Source organism: Cavia porcellus, unplaced genomic scaffold, assembly GCF_034190915.1.
Source record: "Cavia porcellus strain 051 isolate PalLab524CR breed Dunkin Hartley unplaced genomic scaffold, mCavPor4.1 scaffold_14, whole genome shotgun sequence".
Lineage (NCBI taxonomy): Eukaryota > Metazoa > Chordata > Mammalia > Rodentia > Caviidae > Cavia > Cavia porcellus.
The window spans coordinates 74,581,232-74,607,008 of NW_026947497.1; the positions used below are offsets into that span (position 1 = coordinate 74,581,232).

Genomic DNA, 25,777 nt, shown 5'->3' on the forward strand with positions numbered 1-25,777 from the left:
TGCACAGGCGCGGTGCGGCCCCGCACTGAACCCCACCGCCGGCCTCCGCAGCTACCAGCTTCCGAAAGAGGAAGAGCCGAGAGGTGAGACAGCTCTGCCCAAGGGCACACAGTGAGTCACCGTCTCCGGCCCCAGGTGTCCTTTGCACCTCACAGCACTGGACTTCCCAGCACAGAGGTGGGGCTCCCCACAGCAGCCCCAAGGGAGCTCAGGTAGGAGGGCCAGGGCAGAAGGGGGAGCAGGCAGACTCCTGACTCACTACAGCAGCCCAGGCCACGGTCACTGCGGAGCAGAAGCTGCTGCAGGGGCCGAGGGCTAGGGGAAATCGCTGGGATACCGTGGGGTCACAGGACACTCCCAGCCTCGGAGGGGGACACTCGCTGCTGTAGGTGGACCCACACTTGAGTCCTTGTGTGGCCTCCTACCAACCTCCCATCCACACGCACACACGCACACACAGCCTGTGCGCTCCTGCCCCAGCCCACCACACCCTAACCAGCTGCTCAGCACAAGCCTTTCCTCTTTCTCTACCAGGCCGGACACAGGGTCAGCTCTCAGCAGAGATTCACTAAATATAACAAAATTAAATTCATGAGAGGCCATGAACTCTGAGAAGCTCAGACAGGAGGACTGCAGCTCAAAGCCAGTCTGGGTAACTTAGCCATTTAGCAGGACCCTGTCTCAAAATAAAAATAAAAAAGCCCTAGTGTCAAAGCCCTGGGTTCAATCCCCAGTCCGGGGGCCAGGTGAGTCTAGGGTTGCTCAGACCCCAGTCCTGTCAGTTCACTGTTGTGAGCAAATGTTTCTTCCAGAGATGCAGGGACATTTGCCTGGAGGCTGCTGTTACCCTGGATTCAGGTCTCAGCGAAACCGAGACGGTGTCCATTCATAAAGACGGTGACAGAGCAGCCCTGCTGTGGCCAGTCCCAACAGTGACCGAAGGTGTGGACTTGGCCTGCCTTGTGAGTCCCTCTGGGGACCCTGCCCACAGCCCACAGTCCAGGGCGCCCTTCGGCCCTGCAGGCCGCTGGCTGCAGTCACCCAAGCCAGGATGTGAAGCTGAGATAGGGATCTGCGGTTCAGGGCCGAGCGTGTGGGCTCAGGGCAGCACCCTCACCTCGTGGGCCCGAGGCCTTGGGCTTGGTGCCCTGCAGCACGCACGCTGGTGCGCATGCGCACACACTCGCACGGCGCTGTTAGGCGGGGAAGGGAGCTGAATAGACGCCCGGAGCTTTCTGCTTACCCATCAGATGGAAGGAAAGGGCTTGATTTGTTGTCTTACGTTGTTTGGGGCAAGAAATAATCACAAGGCACAGTGACGCACACTTACAGTCCCAGCTACTCAGAAGGCTGAGGAAGGAGGATTCCAAGTTCAAGGCCCGTCCGGACAACTTAGCAAACCCCTGACTCTACGTAGAGTGCCAGGAGTGATTGTGCACACTGTAATCCCAGCTCGCAGGAGGCTGAGGCAGGAGGACTGATGCCCTTTGAGGCCAGTCTGGTATACAAAGTGAGTTCAAGGCCAGCCTGAACTACATGATGAGACCCTGTCTCAAGAAATAAAAATAAAATTTTAAAAAGCTAGGGATATAGCTCAGTGCATGACTGGGTTCCATCCCCAGCTATCATCTACCGCCAAAAGGGAAGAGAAGGAAGAGGGAAAGAAGAGAAAGAGGAAGAGGAGGGAAGAGAAGAAGAAAATAGTTAACGCTGTGAACTTCCATGTACTATGAAAATGTGCACCAGTGTGACCCTTTAAAAAATAATTTCACAATATATATATATCCCAATAATAATGTAGAAAATAATTTCACAATATATATCCCAATAATAATGTACTTCTCTTTAGAAAGTCTACCTCCCCACATTTACTCTTAAAAATAATTTTTAAGGGGCTGGGGATTTAGCTCAGCGGCATGAGCGCCTGCTTTGTAAGCAGGCAGTCGTGAGTTCGATCCCTAGTACCGATAAAAATGAAAAAGACAAAAAAAAATAATAATTTTTAATAGTTATATGAGTAAATATATTTTTAGAATCATGGTTTGTAAATGATGAAAATTATGCATCCATTTGAAGGGACATTTATGTGAAGTTTATTTTGCCATAATGCTAGAAACACCCAAAATACAAATAGCAAAACAAAAGATCATAACTAGAAATAAAATTAAAATTTTAATATATTTAAGGTATATTTTAATATATTTAAATAAAGTATGTTTTAATATATTTAATATATATTTTTAAAAGTATATCTTAATATGTTAAGTATACTTTAACATTTTAAGTCCACAGAGTCTCATACTTTAGATACCAGCCTGGAATACAATAGAGCTGGCAATCTGTTGTAAAAATTAAGAGCTTACCTAGACCTGGTTGTGCACACCTGTAATTCCAGCACTCAGAAGGCTGAAGCAGCAGAATCACCAGGAGTTTGAGACCAGCTTGGGCTGCATAGTGAGCTCAAGGCCAACCTGAACTACATAGTAAAATTTGTGTCACACACACACACACACACACAAAAGCAGGGGGTGGTGGCATCTGCCTGTAATCCCAATACTCAGAAGGCTGAGGCAGGAGGACTTCTGTGAGTTCGAGGCCAGCCTGGTTTATATAAGCACATTCAAGGCCAGCCTGCACTACATAGTGAGACGCTGCCTCAAAATAAATAAAACAAAATTAAGAGCTGTCCCTCCCAGGTGGGAGACATCAAGTCCATCCAGAAGGGAAGTCACTGCCAGTGGACTGACCCAGCTTCTTCTAAAAGCCAGCTCTGGGACTGGCTGGGCACCAGGCCATCTGTGTCCAACTGCAGCCTCTCTGAGGACAAGAGGCTGAGTCCACATTTCTATGTGCCCATGCTCTCGAGTGTGGCCTGTCGCCTGTTAGGGGCACACTAGTTGCTGGTGTTGGCCTGTCCCTACCCCGTGTCCCCTTACCTAGCTGCTGCATGGCTGGCTGCAGGAGCAAACAGCTTTGGGACTGGGAAGCCCGGGGAACATATGACAAAGCACATCTGCGCCAGGCCTGTGTCTGCAGCCAGTGCCTGGCTCCTCCACCTGGCGGACACCATCCCTGCACCCCAGTCTCCTTCCCCAGCCCCCTTTTGACTGGCATAGTGCTCTGGGTCACCACCGCAACCCTGACACCCTTTGCTTGCCAGCTGGGCTGCTCTGTGGGACAACATTTTGCATGTTGTTCCATGTTGCCATCTGGCCCTCAAGCTATGGGCACAGAGTCTAGGCCATGTCCCTTTCATGCGACATGTAGCAGGGGCTTTGCAAACGAAGGAACAAATGGACACAGGACGAGTCATGCAGCGAAAGCAGTGCAGTCTCGAGGAAACCTGAGATACTACTCTTGTTTCTCACAAATACCCAAGAGCAGCCGAAAGACGCAGTACAGTCAGAAAGCAAAGAGAGGCCTCGCAGACGCTGCCCTTCTCCAGCCTGCTGCTCCGGCCACCTGTCTGTGCCAGCCAGGTGACTGAGCTCCTCCCCCGGGGGCTCTGCTGGGAAGCCCCGAAGCGCTCTGCTGGGAAAACTGCTCTTCTAGCCAAGCTAAGGTCCAGGTCCAGCTTTCTTCTCCCCACGACTCTCCCACCACCGACATGGACTGATCTTTGGATCCAATCACCAGGGATGCAGTCTCTCTTTCCCTAGCGGGTCACATGGGGCGTGGCCTACGGCAGCCAATCAGAAACATCTGTTGAATGTATTAATGAATCCAAGATCAAGCCAATGAATGGGTGTCATGTCACAGAGAACACATTTGCATAGCCCCTGTTCCTCCATCTCTACCTCAAGGACTCGGTGACTCGCCACGCCACGTGAGACAGGCTTTTGTCTGCTTGTTTTAAGTCTAGGGAATTCAGTTCCATAAATACAACTGAGGCGTCCTCTGGAGAAGGTCGCCTTCAAAGTCTGTAAGTAGGGCTTCTGGAACCTCTTCTTCCTGCTGGAAAGGCCTGGCCACCAGGCGTCGGCTGGGAAGGCGGGGACTGAGTTAGCACCTTGGAGGCCTGGGGCTGGACCCCCAGAGGGGAGGTTAATGACACCCCTGGGATTGGCTAGGGTGAGCCCCTCCATCCCTTTCACGTTTACATCCTCCATTCCTTGGTGTTGGCTTGGCTTTGCTTTGTTTTAACCTCCAACAGATTTATTTTTTAAGGGACTGGGTTAAGAGAAAAACCCAGGGCCCAGACATGCAGGAGAGGAAGCAAATAGCACACAGAGGCTGTTAAGCTGCCAGCGCATCCACAGGAGTCTCCGTGCAAGATACCGCAGGCTCACAGACGGGACCCAGGGCGAAGTGGTGCTGGGACTGCAACGATCACCAGGTGTATGGTATGGTCCGCGCCTGTCACCAGACCAGGGCAGAAGGACAGTACTGTGACCCGGAGAAGCAGGAGAGCTGAGGTGTTCTGTTCCAGCCTCGCCGAACCCGGAAGCGCCTCCCTGGCAAGCAGGCCCTCAGGCCTCTGCTTCTTGTCCACCTCCTTCCTGGTCAGGCTGCAATGTCCCTTCCTAGCCTCCACTTCTCCACGCCTGAGGAGCGCACTCCTTGAGACCTGTTGCTTCTCCTTCAGTAGGCGCACACGGTCACCACCACCACTCTACCCCCACCCCGCAGGCCCTGGGGAGACGACGTCTCCACGGAGGCTCTGGGGAACTGGGGCCAGGAGGAGCGGCCTGCAACTGCAGCCCTTACGTGGCACATCTCATAGCTTCCTTTCTTGTTTTTTATTCTCTTTGTTGGTACTGGATTTGAACCCAGGGCCTTTGTACTGAACTTTAGTCCCAGCCCCTTTTTTCTACTTTAACACAGGGTCTTGCCAAGTTGTCCAAGCAAGACTTGAATGTGTGATCCTCCTGCCTTGGCCTCCCCAAATGCTGAGATTACAGGTGTGCACCACCATGCCTAGTTTAAAAAAGAACCTGTCTTCCTGTTGTGCAAGAAGGCCCAGGCTTAATCAGAGCCCTGGGTTGCAGTAACTGGCCACGTGGCCCACATGGTGACAGCGAGCAGATGAGGCATGTGGGGGGTGTGAGGTAAGCTGGGTTCCTGGTGAAAGAGGTCCTGACACACAGCACAAGGTAACACACAGCACAGGCTGACATGGTGAGAGCCCTCAGGCATGAAGGCCCTGTGTTCTCAGCCCTGACTCCCAATGCCACTTAGTCAGCAACCAGAGACAGGCGGGTCCCTCGGGTTCCTGGATGGCCGAGGTGCTAACGGGAGGCTCGATTCCCAGCTGCCACCCGAGGGTTTGTCCCAGGGCACCATGAGAAATCTGTCCTGTGCAGGGGCATCCGAGAGACAGCAGGGTTCAAGGCACTTGGAAACACTTCTCCCACAGGACCAACCCCATTTGTGTCACCCCAAGGATCTGTCACACCCCATCCTAGAGGGGAAGCTGAGAGCTCCCCCAGGATAAACAAATGAACTTTCAACTCTCAGGTTGAAGGAGACAGCTAATTCTCAGCAAATTTATTTTTTTATAAGATTTAAGAGAGCAGATGTAGCTCGGTGGTAGAGTACATGCCTGGTACCCAGGGCCCTAGGTCCACCCTGCCCCTCTACCCACACACCCCAAACACACATACACCTGGAGGGGGTGCTATAATCCCAGCCCTATGGGAGGAAGGGGCAGAAGGACTGCAAGTCTGAGTTTTGCCTGATGTAGCTCAGTGCAAACGTCCTGAGTTTAGTCTCCAGCACCAATAAACAAGCAAAGTATACTTTGGGGGTTTCATTAAAAAAAAATCAGAGAGGGAGCTGGGACATTTTCTTTATGTGTGGGGAAGATGTTTGTCTGTTTCTTCCTTCATTTATCTTCCTGCTCCATATGTGCCCCACAAGTACCCAACATGCAAAAATGCACAGTTGTAAACACATGAAATATTTTGGGAAGATATTATAATCATTGCTTCAAAAAGTAAGTTCAAACCACATTTTCTCAAATATTTCATTGAGGTTAAAGGGAAAAATAGTACTGATTTTTCTTTGAGCATAGGACTGGGAGTGGGGTGTGTAATGCTCCCCAGGACTGCAAGCGACCAAGTACCACACACCAGGGGTGTATGTGGTATGGTACCAACAGCAACAATAACAACAGTAACAACACCCATGGCCCTGGAGGCTGGAAGACAAAATCACCAGGCCCTGAATCCTGCCTGTCTTCCTCTTCCCAGACGGTCACACTGGGGGGTCCTGCAGCGGCGAGCACATGCGTGGTCTTACAGGATGAGTTTGGAGCTGACCGTGGGTCAGGAGCAGGGCCGTTGCTGGAGGAGCGTGACCGGAAGAGGCCTTCCTGACCCCGGTGCCTGCCCTCTCGCTGCTTCTTGGCTGCCCCAGGTCAGAAGTTTCCTCACCATGCTGCTCCTGTCTCGGTGCCAGAGGCTGGCTCCTCAGTGCCTCCCCATGCAAGCACCTGAGAAAGCTCAGTGCGCACACAAACAGGCATTCCTCAATTCTCCTTCAAAACCTCTGTATGTACTCGGTGCAGCGCCAACCCCCATGATTCATGCGAGCATTAGTTTGGGCAAAAATAAAAACTAGGGCCGGGTTTAGCTCAGCGGCATAAGTGCCTGCTTGGCAAACTCGAGGTCATGAGTTCAATCCCTGGCACCAAAATAATAAAATAAAATAAAAAGTCGACGGTGAAGGGCATGGACTTTGCCTTTCTACGATGCAGAGCCCTGCACGTAGCAGGTGCTGAATCAATGTGTGGACTGGATGGACCAGGTGAAGTGACCGCAGCGGCCTCTCTATCTCCGGGGGGAGAATTGATAAAATAAAGCAAAAGGAAGGAGACCTGCATGTTTATTTTGCCCATGCCCCTGCATTGCTGAAACACTCAGGGTTACCAGGAACGGACCACGGCTGTGAGCTGCCTCTCTGGCCCTGACACAAGGTCCCTGGGTCCAGGGGGCATCCTGTGCTGTGGGCAGCATCCTGATATCTTATCATGTCAGGGACACAGAGGGAGGGGGGACATGAGTGTCCCAACCACCCTGGCGCTGACTGCCATGGCCCAGGGGAATACTTCCATCCACCTTTTCTCCTCCTCTTTTTTCTCCTAAGCTTCTTCTACTGATAAAAGCTGGAGCAAATTGAAATTGGCAGCTCTGCCGTCTTCAAGCAACGGGAAGGGGGCTGGAGATCATGTGAATCTCACGTCTGAAAAGTTTTTTTTTTTTTTAAATCTAATCTCTCCTCAATAAAAAACGACATCGTGTCGCTATAATGGGCAGAGCGGGGGCTCTGCGGCTGCTGGCTGAGGTCCAGCAGAGTTCAGGGGTTGCGCTGGTGGCACTGGATTCCCACGGGAAAGGTAGCCAGGGAGATGACCTTGCAGGTGAGCTCGGGGGCTGCCAGGATGAAGGAGCAGAGAAGGGGGATGATGGAAACCCCTGGAAATCTCGGGGACCTCCCCGCTCCGCCCCACATAGGGGCTGGCATTCTCAGCCCCTTCTCTCCCATCCACCTCCCCTCTGAGATTTCTCTCCTTTTCCCCACTGGCGGACTTCAACCAGGGAGACCTCAGCAACACAGCTCCCTAGACAGACAGAAACTGAAGCCAGCAGGGCGCCACCAAAAGCCCCAGGTCCACTCAAGTGTGGCCTTGGTGAACTTGCCCTGAGCCAACAGCCCTGAGCAATGTGGACAGCGGAGTGACAGTGCCCAGCATTGCCCACTCTGCCAGCCCCCGGGGTACACAGGAGCAGCCTGGGAGCTGGTCTGCAATGTGGTTCGGTTCACCCCAGATGTATCTGTTACTATCTGCCACCAGCCATTGCCTGCTCATTAGCAATCCCAGGTAGGTACATAAAGGACAAGGAAAGGTCACTGTCCCGGGGCAGGACTTGGGGACAGTGGTTACAGATGCACTCGTCACTTTTCAGGATCTACCCTTTTGGACCACTTGAAAATTTTAAACATATGTACAAGGTGATGGAAAAATCTGGTGGGTGTTTAGATTTTTCTTTCTGTTACAGTAGGAGACACATTTCCATGAACTCCCTCATGTTCCTCCCCCTCCCTCTAAACACTTACCTCCTCGTTCTTACCACTTTCTGAAGCAATTCTGGAAGGCCTCCTTCATGACTGCTTTCATGAGGTGTGATCAAAAATACGCTGATACTGCTGCTGAGTGTCATCCAGCAGACAGGCAGGCTTGGCAAAACATGACGCTGTGTCCTCAGCCTTATTCAATACATCTGGTACCGTGAAACTCCTGATCCTTCCCTGAATTCAACGTGATCCGAAAGGTCAGCACTGTGAACCAAATCAGGACATCGAAGCATCAAGGACTGCTCAGCTAAAGACCTGCAGCCACCATCCTGCCCCAGGGCCTTTGCCCCTGCCGTCTCGCATCCTAGAAAGCTTCCCAGACAGCTCATGAAGCCTCCTCTCAGAGGCCTCCCCGAGCTCTCGATTTAAGCCTGCACTCTCCCAGGTTCCATCTCCCCTTTCCATATTTTATCAAATCCATTTATTTAAACATCAGCTTGTCTCCTAAGACGCAGGATCCTAAAGAGTTCTGTTTCCTGGTTTTCAGAATAGACAGGATGAACGGAGCTCTACCCTAAGGACAGTTCCAAGGAATGACAGGAGAAGGATGAAGGAAATTTAAACAAACCACCACTGGAGTCATACCTGCCACAGGCAGAAAGCTCTCCTGGGTTCTAAAGTTAGTGGCCAGAAGCCCCGAAAGTGGCCCGGTGCAATGTCCTTGAAGAATCGGACCCAAAATGTTTAGGATGCATGACAGGGTTGGCCCTAACTTTACTAGGGTGATCCTGACATAAACCACCGCAGCTTAGCAAGCATCGTTAGACCAGTGGACACAAGGTCACCAGGAAGCCACTGATTCAGTGGCCTGGGGAAGGGACCTCATTTCTACAGTGCCCTTCCCCACAAGAGCCTGCATGCACTTCCAAATCTCAGAGTATCTCAAGGCAAAGGATTTTTGGAAAAGGGCTTTCATGGACCGGCCAATGTCTGTCTTCCATCACCAGACTTTGGGCTTCCTGGCAGAGGCGGGAGCAAAGCCCAGGAGTCTGGAGGAAGTGGACCTGGGAACCCAGCTCTGCCTGTTCCAAGTCCGGAGCCATTTTGGCTCTCGGCTCTGTCCTGGCCCAGCACTGTCACCACAGCTTGTCCTATCTCAGTCTCTTGAACCCTTTGCCTCCCTGGTCCCACTAGCCCCAATTTCAATTAGGTCTTCATCTTTCCAGGTGCATCTCGCCAGAACCCCGCCTAGGGTACAGAGCAGACAGAAGAGGACCACAAGTGGAACCATGGGGACAGCACCCCATAAAGACAGAATGAGCCAGGCCTTGAGCTGTGAGTCTGTAATACCACCTACGTGGAGGCTGAGGCAGGAGGATCCCGTGTTCAAGACCAGCATGAGTAACTCACAGAGAGTCTGTCCCAAAATAAAAAAATCTGGGGGAATATAGCTCAATGTCTCCTGGGTTCAATCTCCAGCATTGCCCCAAAAAAAAGTCTTTGTAAATAAAACAATAAAGATACACCTTGCCAAAAGCCTGGCGTGGAGTCACCCGTGGAAGAAGAGGGGACCAGGAACACAGGAAACCAGGGTGAAAAGTTGCCTAGCACCCGATGCAGGGAAAATTCCGCAGCACCCACAGTCCTGCTCCAAGATGGCTCAACCATCACAGCCGGACTTCAAGCTAGCCACGCTTTTTATTCAAAGATCTTGGCATATTTTGGTATTAGCTTTATCTCCCCTTCATTTATTGTCTCAGGGTAAACACTTGTGATTCTTAAATGCCCGATGCATGAATCAGTATCGTCCTGCTCTAACCAGTCCAGGCCACTGCGAACAATAGCCCATGAGCTGCTATTAATCATTACACAGGCCCCCAGAGAAACAGGCAGGCGGGGAGCCATTTTTCTTTGCTTTCTGTTTCTTTTTGTGTGAAATTAACAAAGCATAAACCTTGACCTTGACCTGCTCAGAAAAGAAGTGTGCTTTTTTCTTTTTAACCATTAAAGATGCATCCAATTTAAGGCTAACAGGACAAACACTAGCCAGAGAACAGTGGTCCAGGTTTCCAGTGACAGCACTGCCTTTCCTATAATCACACGAGAGCCAGCGTGGTGGTGCATCCCTGGGATGCCAGCCCCCAGGAGGCTGAGGCAGGAAGATCGCCTGGAGTGCCAGTGAGCACCACAGTGAGTCGGGGTCAGCCTAAATTACACAGTGAAGCCCATCTGGAAACAATAGCAACAAATTTCTTCTCCCTGTTCTTCAGGAGCACTTTGACGGCAGAATGCCCAGACCCTACGCCTGGACATACGCTGTCACAGGCCCATGTGTGATTAGTAACAGCACTTCCTGTCATCCTCAAAACATCCCAGTGTAAGCCGTAAGTCACAGGGGCGCCTGCACAGAAGGGGAGGGGAAGGGTCCCGGATGCTTTTGCGTCCCCAGGCTTAGACACAGGAGTGAGACCCATCTGGGAGGACCCACTCATGGACCCCTTTTTGGTGTGAATGTCCCCGAGGCCCTGCAGTGCCTTCAGATCCTCAGGGTCACCAAAACCCTGTGGGCCAGGCCCATGCCCTTTCCCTACTCAGCTCTTTCTGTGACCCTGAGGCTCCCCACAGTGAAAATCCAGGGCCAGATCAAGCTCCCCTCTATGCCCCGCAGTGCCGGGCCCAGCCCGTCTGTCTCCAGTTGTGTCAAGGTTTCTGTTGGCCCCAGAGCCTGCAAGTCATAAAGGGCGCTGAAGCTTTTGTCACTTTTTGTTTTGCTTTGATTTAGTTGTTTTTTGTTGGTTTGTTTTGGTTTTGGTTTGTTTTTTTTAGGACAGTGTCTTGCTGTGTGGTTCAGGCTGGCCTCGAATTCACGGCGATACTCCTGCATCAGCCTCCTGAGATTACAAGCATGTGCCCCCACACCCCAGCAAGCCACAGGACTGAAGCTTTTGATTCATGAAACATCTTCACAGACCAACTCACCACAGTGGGCAGCCATCTATTTCTCTGAGCATATGAACATCTTGTGGATTTTTTTTTAGATGCATGAGAGTAACTATCTTATATATCAGAGATGCTCATAGAGGAAAAATAAAGCTAAAATTCATATTGTGTCTGCAATTCAGCAGGCACTGGTTTAAATACAGAACATGTGTTAGTTCTTGGAAAAATCTTACAACTAAGTACAGTGACTACCTTCCCGTTAAGCAGGCAAGTACACTGAGTCCAGAATTGCTATGTCAGCTGGATGTGGTGGCACACACCTGTAATCTCAGCTCTTGGGAGGCTGAGGCAAGAGGGTGTCTATGCATTTAAGACCAGCCTGGACTACAGCAGAGAGAACAAGAGAGAAATAGAAATAGAGAGAAAAAGAGTGAGAGAGAGAGAGAGAGAGAGAGAGAGAGAGAGTCGTATGTAGCAGAATTAAAAAGTAAACACGCTGCAACACAAACCCAGAGAGTCTGGTTCCAAAATTTGTTTTTAGCCACTTTGCTCTTATTTTTCCACTTATATACTCAGCATTCCTAATAGAAATAGCCACCTGGTCAGCCAGAGCTCACAGAGGCAGCCTCTACTTGAACATCAAAGGACAGACTTCTACTTTAGAGGTCCTTTCTCTGTAGAACTCAGCATGGTAAACGGCAGGTGCGTGGATGTTTGGTGAACAGGTTTGTGTGTGACCCCTCAGGTCCAAACACGATGCCTGTTCATCTCCTGGCTACAAAGAACCCGCCCAGAGGAGCGGGCAGGTGGTGGGAGGGCAAGAGGAGGAGGACACAGTCTGTCGCTTGGCTTGCGCACTGTCTGGAACTGCCCGCCAGGCTCACCTGGCCCAGGTGTCTCCTGCCTTTTCTTTTCCACTCTTCCCGTGGACCTGGGACCTGCCCATCTGCTGCCCAGTGGTGGGAGCCGCCTGCTTAAATCTTACTCATTAACTCTACGTAGATACGGCAGGCAGCGATTGCAGGAGGATTGGGTGGGAGCACAGTATCTCACCTCTTCCCACGTACCTTACCCTGGGAATGGCTTTGTACTCAGCACGCTGTGCCACGGTGTGCCTTTAATAACCATCCATAAAGATAGGCCTGGGAAAACGGCAGCCAAGGGCTCCCTGCATTCACCTGACTGTAGCACAACAGGACCGGCTGTCTTCAGGTGCCCAGGTACCCAGGTGCCCGGAGCAGGTCTCCAGGAGTGGGGAAAGTAAACCCATTCCTTTGATGAAATAAGCAAAGAAGCCAGGTGTGCAGGCTCACGCCTGCAATCCCAGCACTTAGGAGGCTGAGGCAGGAGAACAGCCTTCAGTTCGAGGCCAGCCTGGGCTGTACAATGTGTTCAAGGCCAGTCTGCACTACAATATGAGACCCTAGCTCCAAAAAGCAAAAATAAGTAAATAATTGAAGAAAAATTTAGAAACATATGCCGACCCTTTGAAGGTTCCTTGAATCATCATTAAAATAGGTGTCCTACGGTCAGCTGTGTCCATATGATCCTCCTCATATCTGGGGGCTTACTCGGAGGAAGGGACCCTACCAGCAGGAGAAGGGGACTTCTAGGCTCTTCACTGAGGAAGTAGCAGAGATGCAGACTGTGGCAGATGAGGACGCAATTTATAATGTAAACCTAAGGTGTCCACATGGGTGAACAGCAGACAGGGACACAAGCAATTGTTCAAGCAGGTGCATAATTCTCACAGGTACACAGTAGGTGCCCAGAAATATCCCCAAACAGAATCAAGTGAAAGAGATCCCTGGAATGGCACAGCTCTGACCCTGACTGCGTTGTGTGACTGCCGGAAACACGGGGTTCTCGATTAGGAACAAACAAGCCAGGACGCCCGCCCTCGTCTGTGTGACAGGTTGTCCCAGGTGCAGGACCTTGAGGGCAGGTGAGGAGGGTGAGGAGGGCTAGGCGGCACCCAGGACAAGGACATTAAACCCTGGAGCTGCAGAGCCTGCATTCCTGTGCGACTGGGGAGCCTGCTGAGACGGGGGCCACCATCAAACATGCGTGATACACACACAGCCTGGCAACCTCCGGGAGCCAGCAACACTATATCAGGAGATGTCCCTGCAGGTCAGACCAGCTGGCGGGCACCTGTGCGTTTCCAGGGAATTCGTCTCTCGGGCCTCATCAGGAGAGTCCTGTCCAGATCCACACAGCATCCACACACTAGGTGTCTGGGATAAACTCCAGCTGTCCAAGGCCATTGAGGGACACTGGGAGGAGCACAGCAGCGCCTGGGCTGCCTCGCCCTCAGTCCTGGGCACCCGTTCGCTTGCTCTCTGGAAGTGCCTGTTACTTGCCAAGTATGATTCCTTCTCCCTGTCTCCCTTCTGCACTTCCTCCTAAAGAACGTCTATTTGCTCCCTGAAACGTCCCCCCAAATCCATCCTCCCATTTACTGGCTTCCTCCACCACATGGTGGAGGAAGACAGCCCCTTTGTCCTCTCTGTTCCCTGCTCTGGAAATCTCAGCTTGCCCATGGCTCTTCCTGACAAAGAAAAGCGGGTCTCGCCTCTGTTGACACATTTATTTTTCAGAAACTCTGTCTACTCCATATCCTGAGTCCAGCCCACGGTCCAGCCCAGTGTGTCCTGCACTAACCACATAAATCCTCTCCCTCCATCCTGGGCTCCCAACCAAGTCTGTCCAGTGGATAGCTGAGGTCACAAACACGGCTATGTATGAGCACAAATACTAAAACGAGCCAGATGTGGTGCCACATGCCTGTAATTCCAGCACTTGGCAGGCTGAGACAGGAGGGTCACCATAAGACTGAGGTCAACCTGGACTCCATAATGAATTCAAGGCTATTCTGAACTGCATAGTGAGACCCTGTCTCAAACAAACAAACAAAAAAACAGGCGTGGTGGCTCATGCCTGTAATCCCAGCACTTGGGAGGCTGAGGCAGGAGGATGGGTGTGAGTTCGAGACCAGCCTGGGATACAAAGTGAGCTCAAAGCCAGCCTGAACTACATAGTGAGACCCTGACTCAAAAAGACAAAACAAACAAACAAAAAAGGTTATTATGGACATGCAGTGCCTTGTCCACTGTCACAGATGAGGAGGTTAGAGAGACAGATAGCTCTAAAGCGTAGAAGAGATCAGCAGGTCCTGACCACGTGGGAACTCACCCAGAGTCCGGGCTGCAGCTCCGGCAGCCGCCCAGAGGATTTACTCTCAGCAGCTGCAGGCACACCTCACCCTCAGATGCAGTGGGGAAGAACTGCTTGCCAGCACTGGCAAAATCTGGGCCTGATTTAGGCCTGGCTGTTCCCTCTCAGGACCTCACTGACCTTGCTTGGGCCACTCTGTCCCCAGCTTTTTCCGCACCCACTAAAAAAGTCGGTGGATTCAGTGGTCTCTGCACTCCTTTCCTCTGCCTCCCCCTTCCCACTTCCTGTAATCCCTGAGATACTGCGAGGAAGAGGTGATTGTGATGATTAAGAATATATTCTGCCAGGCATAGTGGCACAGGCCTGAAGTCCCAGCATTCTGAGAGGCTGAGGCAGAAGGATTGCAAGCTAGTGGCCAGCGAATTGCAAGCTAGTGGCCAGCCCGAGCCCGGTAATGATGTGGCAGAGACAGTCTCAAAATAAAAATTTTAAAAGGCCCTAGATATCGCACAGCAAAAAGCCTTGGGCTCCATCCCCAATACCACAAAAAGAAAAAGGGAAAAGAGAAACATATGGTAAACGTTCATCTCATTGAGCTTTACTCAAATGGTAGCTTTATGTTGTTGTTTTGATGTTTGGAGACATTTGCTCTGATGTCGCAACCTGAGCCATTTATGAGAAGCCAGACCCTTCTAGCCCTGAGTGTTAAGGTAACAGACGTCACACACACACACACCCCCACAGTACCCCCCTTGCCTCCTGAAGCCCCGCCTATCCAGCAGCATTTCGGGGTCCTGGGGCGCCACCACCATTCCTCTCCTGCACCCCTGACAGGCTGTCTTGGCAGCCTCCCCTTCCACCCGCTGGAGCGGCAGGAGAGCACGCCCAGGCAGGGGCGGGCCGGCTGCACACAGCCCACGCGCAAGCTGCCGCTCTCTGCCCTCAGCTCCGCTTTGCCTGGCGAGGTCCCACTCGGCTGGGAATTTGTAATTCCCGCGGCCTCCGTAGTCACTGGGCCCTGGGCACAGCAGCCACCAAGGTGGAAGGCGGCTCTGAGCTCCGCCTTCCTGGTGGCCTCTTTCCTGCCTTTTCCTTCTACCATCCAACTCCTGGACCCGAGCTGGGGGGGGGGGGACACGACACCACACGACACAGAACTGTAGGGGCTCAGCCTCCTTATGAAAGCGGCTACTTTACGTTTAGCGCAGGCCTTGGGTACTGTTCACAGCTCCGCAGAGCTTCCTGGCCCCCAGCATTGCACGACTGGGAAGCCCACTGCACCCCAGCTCAGCCTGAGGTTGAGCCAGTTCCTGTCCTTTCTGGGAACCAGGGCACCCACCAGGGACTGCCAGGGTGGCTTTTTTTTTTTTTAACCAAAGCTTTCCAACTCTGTGAAAGCAGTGCTTCCTCTCTGGCAAAGAAAAATGACACATGAACTCACTCATTGGTGGCCCAGACCCATAATCCCAGCACTCTGGGCAGCTGAAGCGGGAGGATGGCAGGTTCAAGCTGTGCAACTTGGTGGCACCCTGTCTCGAAAAAAAACGGATGGGGATATAGCCCAGGGGGAAGGCCCCCAGTTCATCCCCTAGTCCTGCAAAATAAAATAAATCTAATAAAATCCCGTACAGATGTACAATTTAAGAGTTCCATTTCAGGGATGCACAAGCTCCCTGGGAAACCCTCACATAAAAAAGCTGGTCATGAATTCTGTGATGAGAAGATAGCCTCTTATCTGTGCAACGTTAATCATTCCAGTAAAGGATGACAAAAGGTCAGACGGCTGGATGTCACGGACACATCAGCAAGGCGTCACTGGGAAGGTGACGTCCAATTCCCTGTCCCAGTGTCTCTGCCACCAACACCAACTTGCGCACAGGCCAGCCCTGTTTCCGGGCTGTTTCCGGGCCTCATGCTACTAGGAGCTGGCCACAGCCCAGCTGAACCGGAGACCAAGCCGACAACCGTCCCTTCTGTGTGGGGTGTTATTTTTCTCACAGCCTCTGAAAGGGCTGCGATCAGGTGATCTGGGGTGGGGGAGGTTGCTCCTGTACAGGTGCAGAACAGGGATGCAGGGCAGGGCAGGGAAGGCCCCCCCCCGTGTGTGTGTGTGTGTGTGTGTGTGTGTGTGTGTGTGTGTGTCTGTGTGTGTCTGTGTGTCTGTGCATGCATGCACGCACACAGGCTTCCCCAATTCTTTCAATAGCCCTCCCCAGACAGTGCCTGGCAAGGCAGCTCCCACATCTCTGGCAGGCAGCAGGGAATCTGAGTGTGAGAAAGTCAGTCAAGCGGAGGAAAAGGAGGAAAAAAGGCTTCACGTCCTCAGGCTAAATACCTTTCCCTTCTGCTCCTGCTCACCCTTTTCTGTAGCTTTAAGCCCAGCCTACAAGTCATCCCCAACAAGGAAGAGACTCACCAGAGATGCAGGTATTTGTCTTATGGTTTAAAAGTAAACAAGTGATACAACTAGACAGAGAAATTACTCTTGGTGGGGCAGGTAGAGGGGCCCTTGGGACAAGGATGGTGAAAAATAATGTATGAACACACTTGCAAGAAAATTTTTATTTGGGCATGAGCCAGGGCCTTGCTATATAGTTCAGGCTGGCCTTGTACTTGTGGTGATCCTCCTGCCTCCACCTCCCAAGTGTTAGGATTACAGGCATATGCCATCACAATTTCTTCCTGAATTTTTTTGGAGAGGCCCCACACAAAACCTTGCTGAGACCTCTGTCCCTCTGTGTGCGTTTATTTGCTCATTCTACCAAGCTAAACACTCATCAAGGGACAACCATTGAGTTGCTGATTAACTGAGTCTGCGAGGCCAGACTCCCACCTGGACCTGCTCTACCCTGCCTATTTCAAGGTGCCAACTTGTGAGGGCCCACGGAGTCAAGAGGACAAGAGCTGTTGGCCTAGGAGGGTCAGGGTGGATGGTACCTTAAGAGACAGCACTCCATGTCCCCCCACTTCCTGGGAAGAGGTGCAGGTCCTGAAGAATTTGGGGGGACCCAGAAAGGGTTAATGAGCTTCCCTGGGAAAGGTTTAGTTCCTTGGAAGAATCTGGGTCAGTGTATTTGTGCAGTTAAAAAAAAAAAAAAAAAAAAAAAAAGACCCGGTATGGAAGCATTTTAAGAAGCTTGTGAAGTTTATTTGGGGCACTGCAGAAAGGAGGGTGACTTTGCCCTTTCCCAAGAGTATTTCAAACACACAGGAAAACCCCATTTTTCTTTAAATGAAACAGACAATTTTCTGTCAGGACCCCATTTCCATCTGATTAAAATAAGAAAACCAAGTCCTACCCCTCTGGCCCAGGTTGCAGGTCAACAAAGGAGACATTGTTCACGGTTTCTTCAGAACCCCCAAGCACAGCCCAGCAGCCCACGCTGCAGTTTGTTAAGAAAACACACACACACAAAAAAAATCCCAGAGTAGCCCAAGGGGCCAGAGTGAGTAAAGTAAGCTGCAAGGCTGAGAGGCCCAGCCGCCACGCCAGAGCTGTCCTGGAAGGTAGAAATGAGGTGTGGAAGGCCAACAGTCACAGTCCTGACAGCCCTCAGTGAGACACCTGGCACAGGGAACAGGAACATCTGTGTTAAAAGATGGGCACATTTCTGTTAGCTCAGGTCACAGCCAATGCCCAGGTGAGCTCAGTCTAAGCAAGTGTCAGTCAACAACTCGGCCTGACCTGCTCACTAGCTTTTCTGTATCCAGATGCTGCAGCCCTTTGCCGGGAGCATCTTTCTTAAATGGGGAATCTGAGGTCCTGTCACCTGCTGTGAGCATTTCAGGGGCCTCCGTGGTCTAAAAGGTCCAAAATCCTTCACTGTTTCTTGTGGGCCCAGTAGTATGTACTATAATTCCTGCTACTGAGGTGGCTGAGGCAGGAAGCTCTCAAATTCCAGGCAATACTGGTTAATAGTGAGACTTGGTCTCAAAATTTTACAAACATTAAAAAGAACTGGGGGAGGGGCTCAATGGTAGTGTTTGTAAGGGCATACATGAGGCCCCGATCTAATCCCCAGAGGGGCCCCCCCAAAAAAAGGAACACGCCTGGAATAAAGACCTCAAGCTCCCAGGATCCTGGCCTTTCAGGCTCCAGGTACTTCCTTTCTTCCCAGGCCAGAGACACAACGTATTTCCAGGGCTCCGTTCCTATTTTTCAAGTTACAAAAAAGCACTGGCCGCCTCCTCTATAAGTTTTCTGAAGGACTCCAACTTCTAACTCACTTTCCCTTTCCTGAACCTCCCTAGCACCTTCTATGTAGCCACCTAACAGTCCCTCAGGAATAAGACCTCCTGAACAGGACACTCTGGAAAACCACAGATGTCACCTGACTCACCAGGACAGGTACCTCCCGGCTGTGGGCTTCCTGGGGACACCTGTGTTATCTACGTCCTGAACCTGCCAGGGAGCCTGGCAACACTGCTGCTTGTACAGGTGCAGTTTCCTATCTCGCTTAGGTCATCCTGATCTGTCGCACTACCATCTAAGCCCCAAGAGGCAGGACAAGCAGAGGATGGCCCCAGGTCCCTGTTGGCGCAGCTGACCACCCGCACCTCCCCAGGAGCGAATCTGGGGTGTAACCGGGTGTCTAACGCTGAGTGCACGCGCTCAGTCCTCAAAAGAGAGGCCGGGGCTCGCTCTGGGTCTTCCAGAGTCAGGAACCCGGACGTGATCTGGAGAAATCATTTAGATTATCTCAGTGGGGAGCTTGGAGGAAGGAAGGAATGAAGTGTCTAAGCAATGTGTGCCAGGCCTCCAAGACGCAGGGGGCGGGGTGGATGGGGGACATCAAACGACGCTGGCCCGGGAACGAGCAGAGCTCCCAGGCGGCGGGCAGGTGGGGGAGGGGAGCGCGGGGAGGGGTCCCGAGACCCGGGCGGGCGGGCAGGAGGCAGTGGCGGCGGGCCGATCCCCAGGGAGGCCGCCGCTAGCGCCCTGGCGCTCCCGGCCCGGCGCCCGCCACGTGGCACCCGGCGGCGGTGGCGGCGGCTCCTCCCGGCGCGCGGCTCGGCCAGCCGGCAGCACGCAGCCGCCCGCCCGCCTCCTCCCGGCCGCCCGCCGGCGGCCTCCCAGGCGCAGCGAGGGGGAGCGGGCCGGGGAGGGGCGCGAAGCCGCGCTAACCGCAGCCGCCGCGCGGAGGCAGAGGCCGCCCCGGCCGCTTCCTAAGTGCGGTCAGGCGCCCCGTGACCGCGGCGGGCGCCGGGCGGGGCATCGGGGGAGGGGGTCAGGCGGCTGGGGCCGGGGAACGCGCAGGGTCGCCGCCCTCGGGCCATCGCGGGGGGGGGGGAGGCCGCAGCGGAATCCGGGTGGCCCGGTCCCCACCCCCACCCCGGGGCGCCGCTCCCCTCCCGGAAGCGCTGACCTTGGCCCGGGTCGCGGGGGCCTGGGGAGCGCAGGGCTCGGCTCGCAGCCCGCGCCGCCCCCGCGGATTCCGGGCCGGCGGGGCCGGACCGCACTCGCGCCCCCCACGCAGCGCGCGCCAAGGCAGCCGGGCCGGCGCAGGGGGCGGGGTTTTCCCAGGCTCTGCACAGCAGCTGCTATTTACCTTCTTGGCTTCTCCCGGGCCCCCACCCCGCCCCCGCCCCCGCCCCCGGCCGCCCGCCCGCCGCCGGCTCCCGCCCCCTGCCCCCGGGGCGCGCGCGCACACACTCACACACGCACGCACGCACACATCCTGCCGGCCGGCCGCAGCCGCGGCGGCAATAAAACATCCTGGCACGTGCTCGGCCCCGGGCGCGCCCTCGCCGGCCGGCTGATGTCAAACTGCAGCTCGACCGCCGCGGCTCTTAAAGCGCCCGCGCGCGTCGGGCGCCCAGGGCGCAGAGGTCCCCAGACCGCCCGCGGGTTGGGGCGGGCAGGGTGGGGGATGGGTGGGGACGCTGCCGCCCCGCCCGCCACCTCCAGGCACCATAGCAAGCAGAACCCGCGGGTGGAAAGGAAAAGGGAGGCACCTCTTTTTTTATTTTTCATGTGAAATTTCCTTTCTTTTCTACCGACTGGAAATGATTGTTTACTCCGAAAGCGCGGGGGTCCGCGGGCCAGGTTGCAGGAGGAATGAAGGGCTGGGGCGGGGCGGGCTGGCATTCACAAAGCACCTTGCTCCCTCCCAGGCGGAAAAGTGGAAGGCATTTCTTTTGCTGTAAAAAAAAGGAATTTATAAAATATTTTCCTGCACGATCCACTTTCATACGCCCCCCACCCCCGAAATAGAATCCGAGCGAAAAAGCACATCTGTGTCGACAGCACACCCTGGCAAGAGTGTACCCCTGTAGGTCCTAATCACTGCAGACAGTCCTTTTCTTCCTATTACCTTAAAAATGTATCTCAAATGATTACAGAGTAGCTGTACAGCGCCTAGCAAAGAGAATAAAGACCTCGGCCTCCTAAGAAATAGACCAGGCCAAAATCCAAAGCGGAGAAATCCTCTGTAAAGCAAAGCCCAGAAGGGAGAGTAGCAAAGGGTTAAAATCCTTTTGATTGACGTGGTAGCCTCCGGTGCCCCGGGCTCAGGCGCGCGCCATTGGCCACCAGACCTTGTGCCTGGCGGCCAATGGGGGGGCGCGGTCCACGAGCGGTGCCGCGTGTCTCCTCCTCCCATTGGCTGAAAGTTACTGTGGGAAAGAAAGTTTGGGAAGTTTCACACGAGCCGTTCGCGTGCAGTCCCAGATATATATAGAGGCCGCCAGGGCCTGGGGATCACACAGGATCCAGAGCCGGTGCTGATAACAGCGGAATCCCCCGTCTACCTCTCTCCTTGGTCCTGGAATAGCGCTACCAAGTAGCCATTAAATATTATATAATCCACTCTGAGCACTTGCAGTTGTTTTACGAAAATCTCGAGGAAAAGGGACATAAGCAAAAAAAAAAAAAAAAATTGCGTGGACTCCAAAAATAAAATTCTCTAGGGACTGTTTTTTTTTTTAAAAAAAGGAAGGAAAATGCCAGCTGATATAATGGAGAAAAACTCCTCGTCCCCGGTGGCTGCAACCCCTGCCAGTGTCAACACGACACCGGATAAACCAAAGACAGCGTCAGAACACAGAAAGGTAAGGGCAGTACCTGAGAATCTGCAGATCCCCAAGAAATTACGATAGGATTGGGAGATCCTTTTAAGAGCCGCGGGTGAAATGGCAGCTCCCATGGGAACTCGGGCTTTTTAAAATTAATTTTTAAAATTTCTTTGCAGTCATCAAAGCCTATCATGGAGAAAAGACGAAGAGCAAGGATAAATGAAAGCCTCAGCCAGCTGAAAACACTGATTTTGGATGCCCTTAAAAAAGACGTAAGTGGGGAATGCGTTTTTGAAAAAATTAGAAATATGAGATTATGTTTCCTAGCCGCAAAGCATAAAAGCCCCCTTGCCTGTGGTGCGAGGGTCTCCCCCCGCTGCACCGTACTGCCCTAGGCGGGAAGCCGGGATCCCTGTTGCTGGGTCCCTGGACGCGGGCTTGTGCGCTGCGCCCGGGGTGGGGGGGTCGGGACTCTCCAAGGCAGCTGGCTGGCAGGGGCTGATTTTCCTTCTGGCTTCCTCCTGCGTACAGAGCTCCCGGCATTCCAAGCTGGAGAAGGCAGACATTCTAGAGATGACAGTGAAGCACCTCCGGAACCTGCAGCGGGCGCAGATGACGGGTGAGGCCTCTCGCCGCCGCGTCTTTTGCGCGCGCGTCCCCCGTGCCGCGCGCTGATTCCTTCCAGACTTCCGCCCGCGGTTGTGAGAGGCATTCAGCTCCATTTTACTGCCTTGGCTCCCTCTCGCGTTCCCACGGTCTGGGTCTTATTTATAGCCACAACTCCAAGTTGTTACTGTTCCGGAAAGGGAGGGAGAGAGAAGGTTGAAGCCGCGAAGGCGGCGGGCTGCTTGGCTGCGAAGGAAGGGATTGAGCACCGCCCGGTGGCAGTTGGGAGCTGAACTGAGCTCCAGGGTCATCGGGTTTGGCCCTCGCCCATCCCCCCACTGCAAACGGGAAATGAGACCCGAGTGGGGACGGGGCGGTGTTGCTCAATGTCACGTCGCCCGGGGGGAGTGGAGGGGACAGCTGTGGGGCAGAGATCGGCTTAAATGCAGCCACGGGACGAGGAAGGGTGGCTGAGCTTCGGTGACCACGCCAGTGTGGCGAGATGGCTCCAAGCCTCCCCCACCCTCCTGGCCCGAGGTCGTTTCGCGGGCGCGCGGTCAGGGAGGTGCGGCACGGGGACCTCCCAGGGCGGGAGACGGTGGCCCGGAGGCTGGAGCCGTTGGGTGACCCGTCTGTCTCGTTCTGATCTGCAGCCGCGCTGAGCACCGACCCAAGCGTGCTGGGCAAGTACCGCGCCGGCTTCAGCGAGTGCATGAACGAGGTGACCCGCTTCCTGTCCACGTGCGAGGGCGTTAACACGGAGGTGCGCACCCGGCTGCTCGGCCACCTGGCCAACTGCATGACCCAGATCAACGCCATGACCTACCCCGGGCAACCGCACCCCGCCCTGCAGGCGCCGCCGCCGCCCCCACCCGGAGCCGGAGGCCCCCAGCACGCACCCTTCGCACCACCGCCGCTTGTGCCCATCCCCGGGGGCGCGGCGCCCCCTCCCGGCGGCGCTCCTTGCAAGCTGGGCAGCCAGGCTGGAGAGGCGGCCAAAGTATTCGGCGGCTTCCAGGTGGTGCCGGCTCCCGACGGCCAGTTCGCCTTCCTCATCCCCAATGGGGCGTTTGCGCACAGCGGGCCGGTCATCCCGGTCTACACCAGCAGCAGCGGGACCTCGGTGGGCCCCAACGCCGTATCTCCTTCCAGCGGCCCCGCACTCACTGCGGACTCCATGTGGAGGCCGTGGCGGAACTGAGGGGCCCTGGCCTGCGCTCCGCATGCCCCTACCCAGCCCTTCCTCCGGACACTAAACTACAAAATGAATACTAGGAGAGATGATTTGTGATTAAGTGGTTACTTTGTTGGTTTTTTAATTCCTAAAAATAAGTTACTTTTTTTGTAGAGAGCTGTATTAAGTGACTGACCATGCACTATATTTGTATATATTTTATATGTTCATATTGGATTGCGCCTTTGTATTATAAAATGGAGATGACATTTCGTTTTTTACACGAGATTTCTTTATGTGATGCCAAAGATGTTTGAGAAATGCTCTTAAAATACCTTCCTTTGGGGAAGTTTATTTGAGAAAATATAATAAAAGAGTGAAGGCTTTTATGTCTTAGAACTAATTCTTTCATAATATATAAAAAGAGGTTCTTGGAGGAGTTTGAAGCATGTTAAGCCAGGAATTCAGAAATTAGCTCTTGTTGGTAAAACAAGTTGTGGGGTTTTTGTCATTCAGATTTTTCACCAACACTCCCTGAAGTCTGTTCCATTGACCTGTGTGACCGCATCTGGCAGGGCCTCCCTGGAACCTCGGTGATTCCTTTCCGGAATTTCAGAACAGTGGTACAGTCATCAGCCCTTGTTCTGTCAGTTCCTCCTGAGGACTGAACTGAAGTTAGGGGTCCAGTGTTCCAGCCCTTTGCACACCAAGGGTATCTGCTGCCCAGTAGCCACTCAGCAACTGCACAGTAAAGCCGCTCCTATTAGTGGCTGCAGTCGGGGCGGGGCGGGGGGGGGGGGGGACACACAATCCCAACCTTAGCTGCAGTGAGGAGTTACCTAGCAGCAGTGTGCAAAAGTTGGAAATGCCCCCCCCCCCCGCACCCTCTTCAGGCTGGAAAGGTCAACAGATTCCTTCTGCCAGGGGACAGCTAGTCAGACTCCCAAGTGGAGCCCAAGCCCAGACATGTGTTTCTGATAAGTTGCTGTGCTTGGCTCTAATGGAGAAAGCATGCGGGCGCCGCGCTGTCAGGCGCACAGCCCGTCTTCCCCTTTTAATACAAACAGCCAGCGACCCCTGCGCTTGGTCATGCCCCATTTCCAGGCAAGATGTGGGCTCCAGATAGAAGCAAAGGCCCCGTCTCGGGTTTCAGCTCACATAACCCTCCTTAACAAGTCCTAACTCAAAGCGGACAGCTTTAAACTGTGCCAGGATCTGCAGGGAATTTCTTCCAAATCCCATCACAAAGGCTTGTCAGATTCTGTCAGATTTGGCCAGGTGTTTGACTGCATCCAGGTGTTGGGGAAATGAAAACCACGAGCCCTGCGAGACCAGACACATAGCCGCGCTGTGGGTCTGGCCGGCGCGCCCTGCTCCCCCACCGCAGCCCAGCAGGGCCCCTCCTCCCGCCCGCCGGCGGCCTCTCTCACCCCCCTCCCCGCCTCTGCGCGGCTTCTGGGAGGAGAAGGATGAGGCGGGAGAGATCAATCTTTGAAGCTTTCCTAACAAAGATAAAGCCAACGATTTTCTGTCTTGTTTCAAAAGCTTTACCTCTCCCCCGCCTGGCTCGGGCCTTTCCCACAGGCCAGAGAGGAGGGAGGCTCTATCACCGGGCTGATCTAGCGGACAGCAGTTGGTTTTCTCTCCAATCCTTTCAGCCCCAGAGGGAGAGGTAGAAAAAATGCTTTTCCTGAATTTCCCTCCTCCTACCCTTATTTTGTGGACATGAAAGGTGACCAGCACACCCTTCACCAGACACACACGCATCATTTCTCTCGAATCATTTTTCCACATTCTCCCTCTTGTTCAAATGCAAGCATAACAATTGCTGCTCATTAGGACACCCATCCCAAATCCACGTGATTCACCGGGTAAGTCTGGACTCTGGCCTCCAGGGACTTCCCCGTCCTGTTAGAAATAACTCATTCATCAGGGTCTGCATTTTTGTGGAAGCCTTTGCCTTCTATGGACCGGCAGTGAAAGTCACAGGGGGCAAAACACGGTCACGGTATCACCTGAAAACTAGATTTCCATGTCTTCGCTACACTGAAAATGCACACGCTTATTGATAACACCAAAGATACACAGATACAGCGTCTTCCAGGGGAGAGGGGTCCATGGAGGGAAGATAAGTCAGTGTTGGTTCTTTGGTAAAGAATTGGTGGTTTAAATAGAACACGTTTTGAAATGTATATTTGCACTATTTCAAAAGGCATTTGTTTTTGTACAGTATGAGAGAGGAGACCTTGGGTTCCCCGGGGACATTCAGTGGGATCTAGTCGAGGCCACAGGACTTACTGTGCCACCATGGATGGTCATTCCTTCCTTAGGCCACTGCCAAGCCTGGAGGGTAAGTGGTTTCTGTGGAAGACAGAACCCTCCTAAACCCTGTCTGGAGTAACCTTGGAGGACAAACTACTTCACCCTTGCCCTCCTGAAGTCCCCTGCGTCAGGCCTAATCATGTGGCCAGGGGCGCACCTCGAGCTCTCAATCCTGGCCGTGCCGTGCTGATCCCTGGAGAGCTGAGACCGGACGCTCAGCCCCAGCCTCTCCCGCAGGACGCTGGAGAACCCCTCCCCTCCCCCCAGTCTCGGGCGCATCCGGCCGAACAGGGAAGGGGCTGGGGTCTCCTCGCCCAGGACCCGAGCCTTCGCCAAGCAGTGCGTAGCATGTCCCGCCTCACCCCACGCGTTCCTGCGGCGGGGACCCTGGGGTTAAGCGGACCCCCTCGTCGTCCCCGCTGTCCCAGGGAACCTGTCATTAAAGTCAATTAACTTTTCCCACACCCGTCGGCCGGTAACCACCCGCTGCTAGCTTCCTCCCGGCGCCTAAGTGCAACCAGATGGGCG

The 25,777-nt window shown here is 53.6% G+C and overlaps 1 protein-coding gene and 1 long non-coding RNA gene across 4 annotated transcripts; both read left to right on the forward strand.

Annotated features, from left to right (window-relative positions):
* The first annotated feature begins 11 nt into the window (after positions 1–11).
* On the forward strand, positions 12–9,552 carry LOC134478776 (uncharacterized). The gene is made up of 2 exons (XR_010051687.1): positions 12–212; positions 9,243–9,552. It is a non-coding gene; the product is annotated as an uncharacterized LOC134478776 (long non-coding RNA).
* Positions 9,553–20,482: 10,930 nt separating this feature from the next.
* Positions 20,483–23,316, forward strand: Hes1 (hes family bHLH transcription factor 1). 3 transcript variants are annotated; one of them, XM_003477095.5, is made up of 4 exons: positions 20,483–21,183; positions 21,324–21,419; positions 21,679–21,766; positions 22,407–23,316. In XM_003477095.5, the coding sequence occupies exons 1-4, from the start codon at positions 21,076–21,078 to the stop codon at positions 22,952–22,954; spliced, it is 840 nt and encodes a 279-aa protein (XP_003477143.1). In that variant the 5' UTR covers positions 20,483–21,075; the 3' UTR covers positions 22,955–23,316. The 3 variants fall into 3 exon arrangements, with proteins under 3 accessions (XP_003477143.1, XP_063117319.1, XP_063117320.1); XM_063261249.1 differs by lacking the exons at positions 20,483–21,183; positions 21,324–21,419 and having other exon boundaries at positions 21,622–22,290; XM_063261250.1 differs by lacking the exons at positions 20,483–21,183; positions 21,324–21,419; positions 21,679–21,766 and adding an exon at positions 22,191–22,318.
* The last annotated feature ends 2,461 nt before the right edge of the window (positions 23,317–25,777 follow it).

What these genes read in the sequence shown, in the direction of transcription:
- Hes1 (XM_003477095.5), top strand. Translation starts at nt 21,076, where the DNA reads ATGCCAGCTGATATAATGGAGAAAAACTCCTCGTCCCCGGTGGCTGCA. An exon ending in CAGCGTCAGAACACAGAAAG is followed by an intron (nt 21,184 to 21,323) that starts GTAAGGGCAGTA and finishes ATTTCTTTGCAG; the next exon opens with TCATCAAAGCCTATCATGGA. An exon ending in TGGATGCCCTTAAAAAAGAC is followed by an intron (nt 21,420 to 21,678) that starts GTAAGTGGGGAA and finishes TCCTGCGTACAG; the next exon opens with AGCTCCCGGCATTCCAAGCT.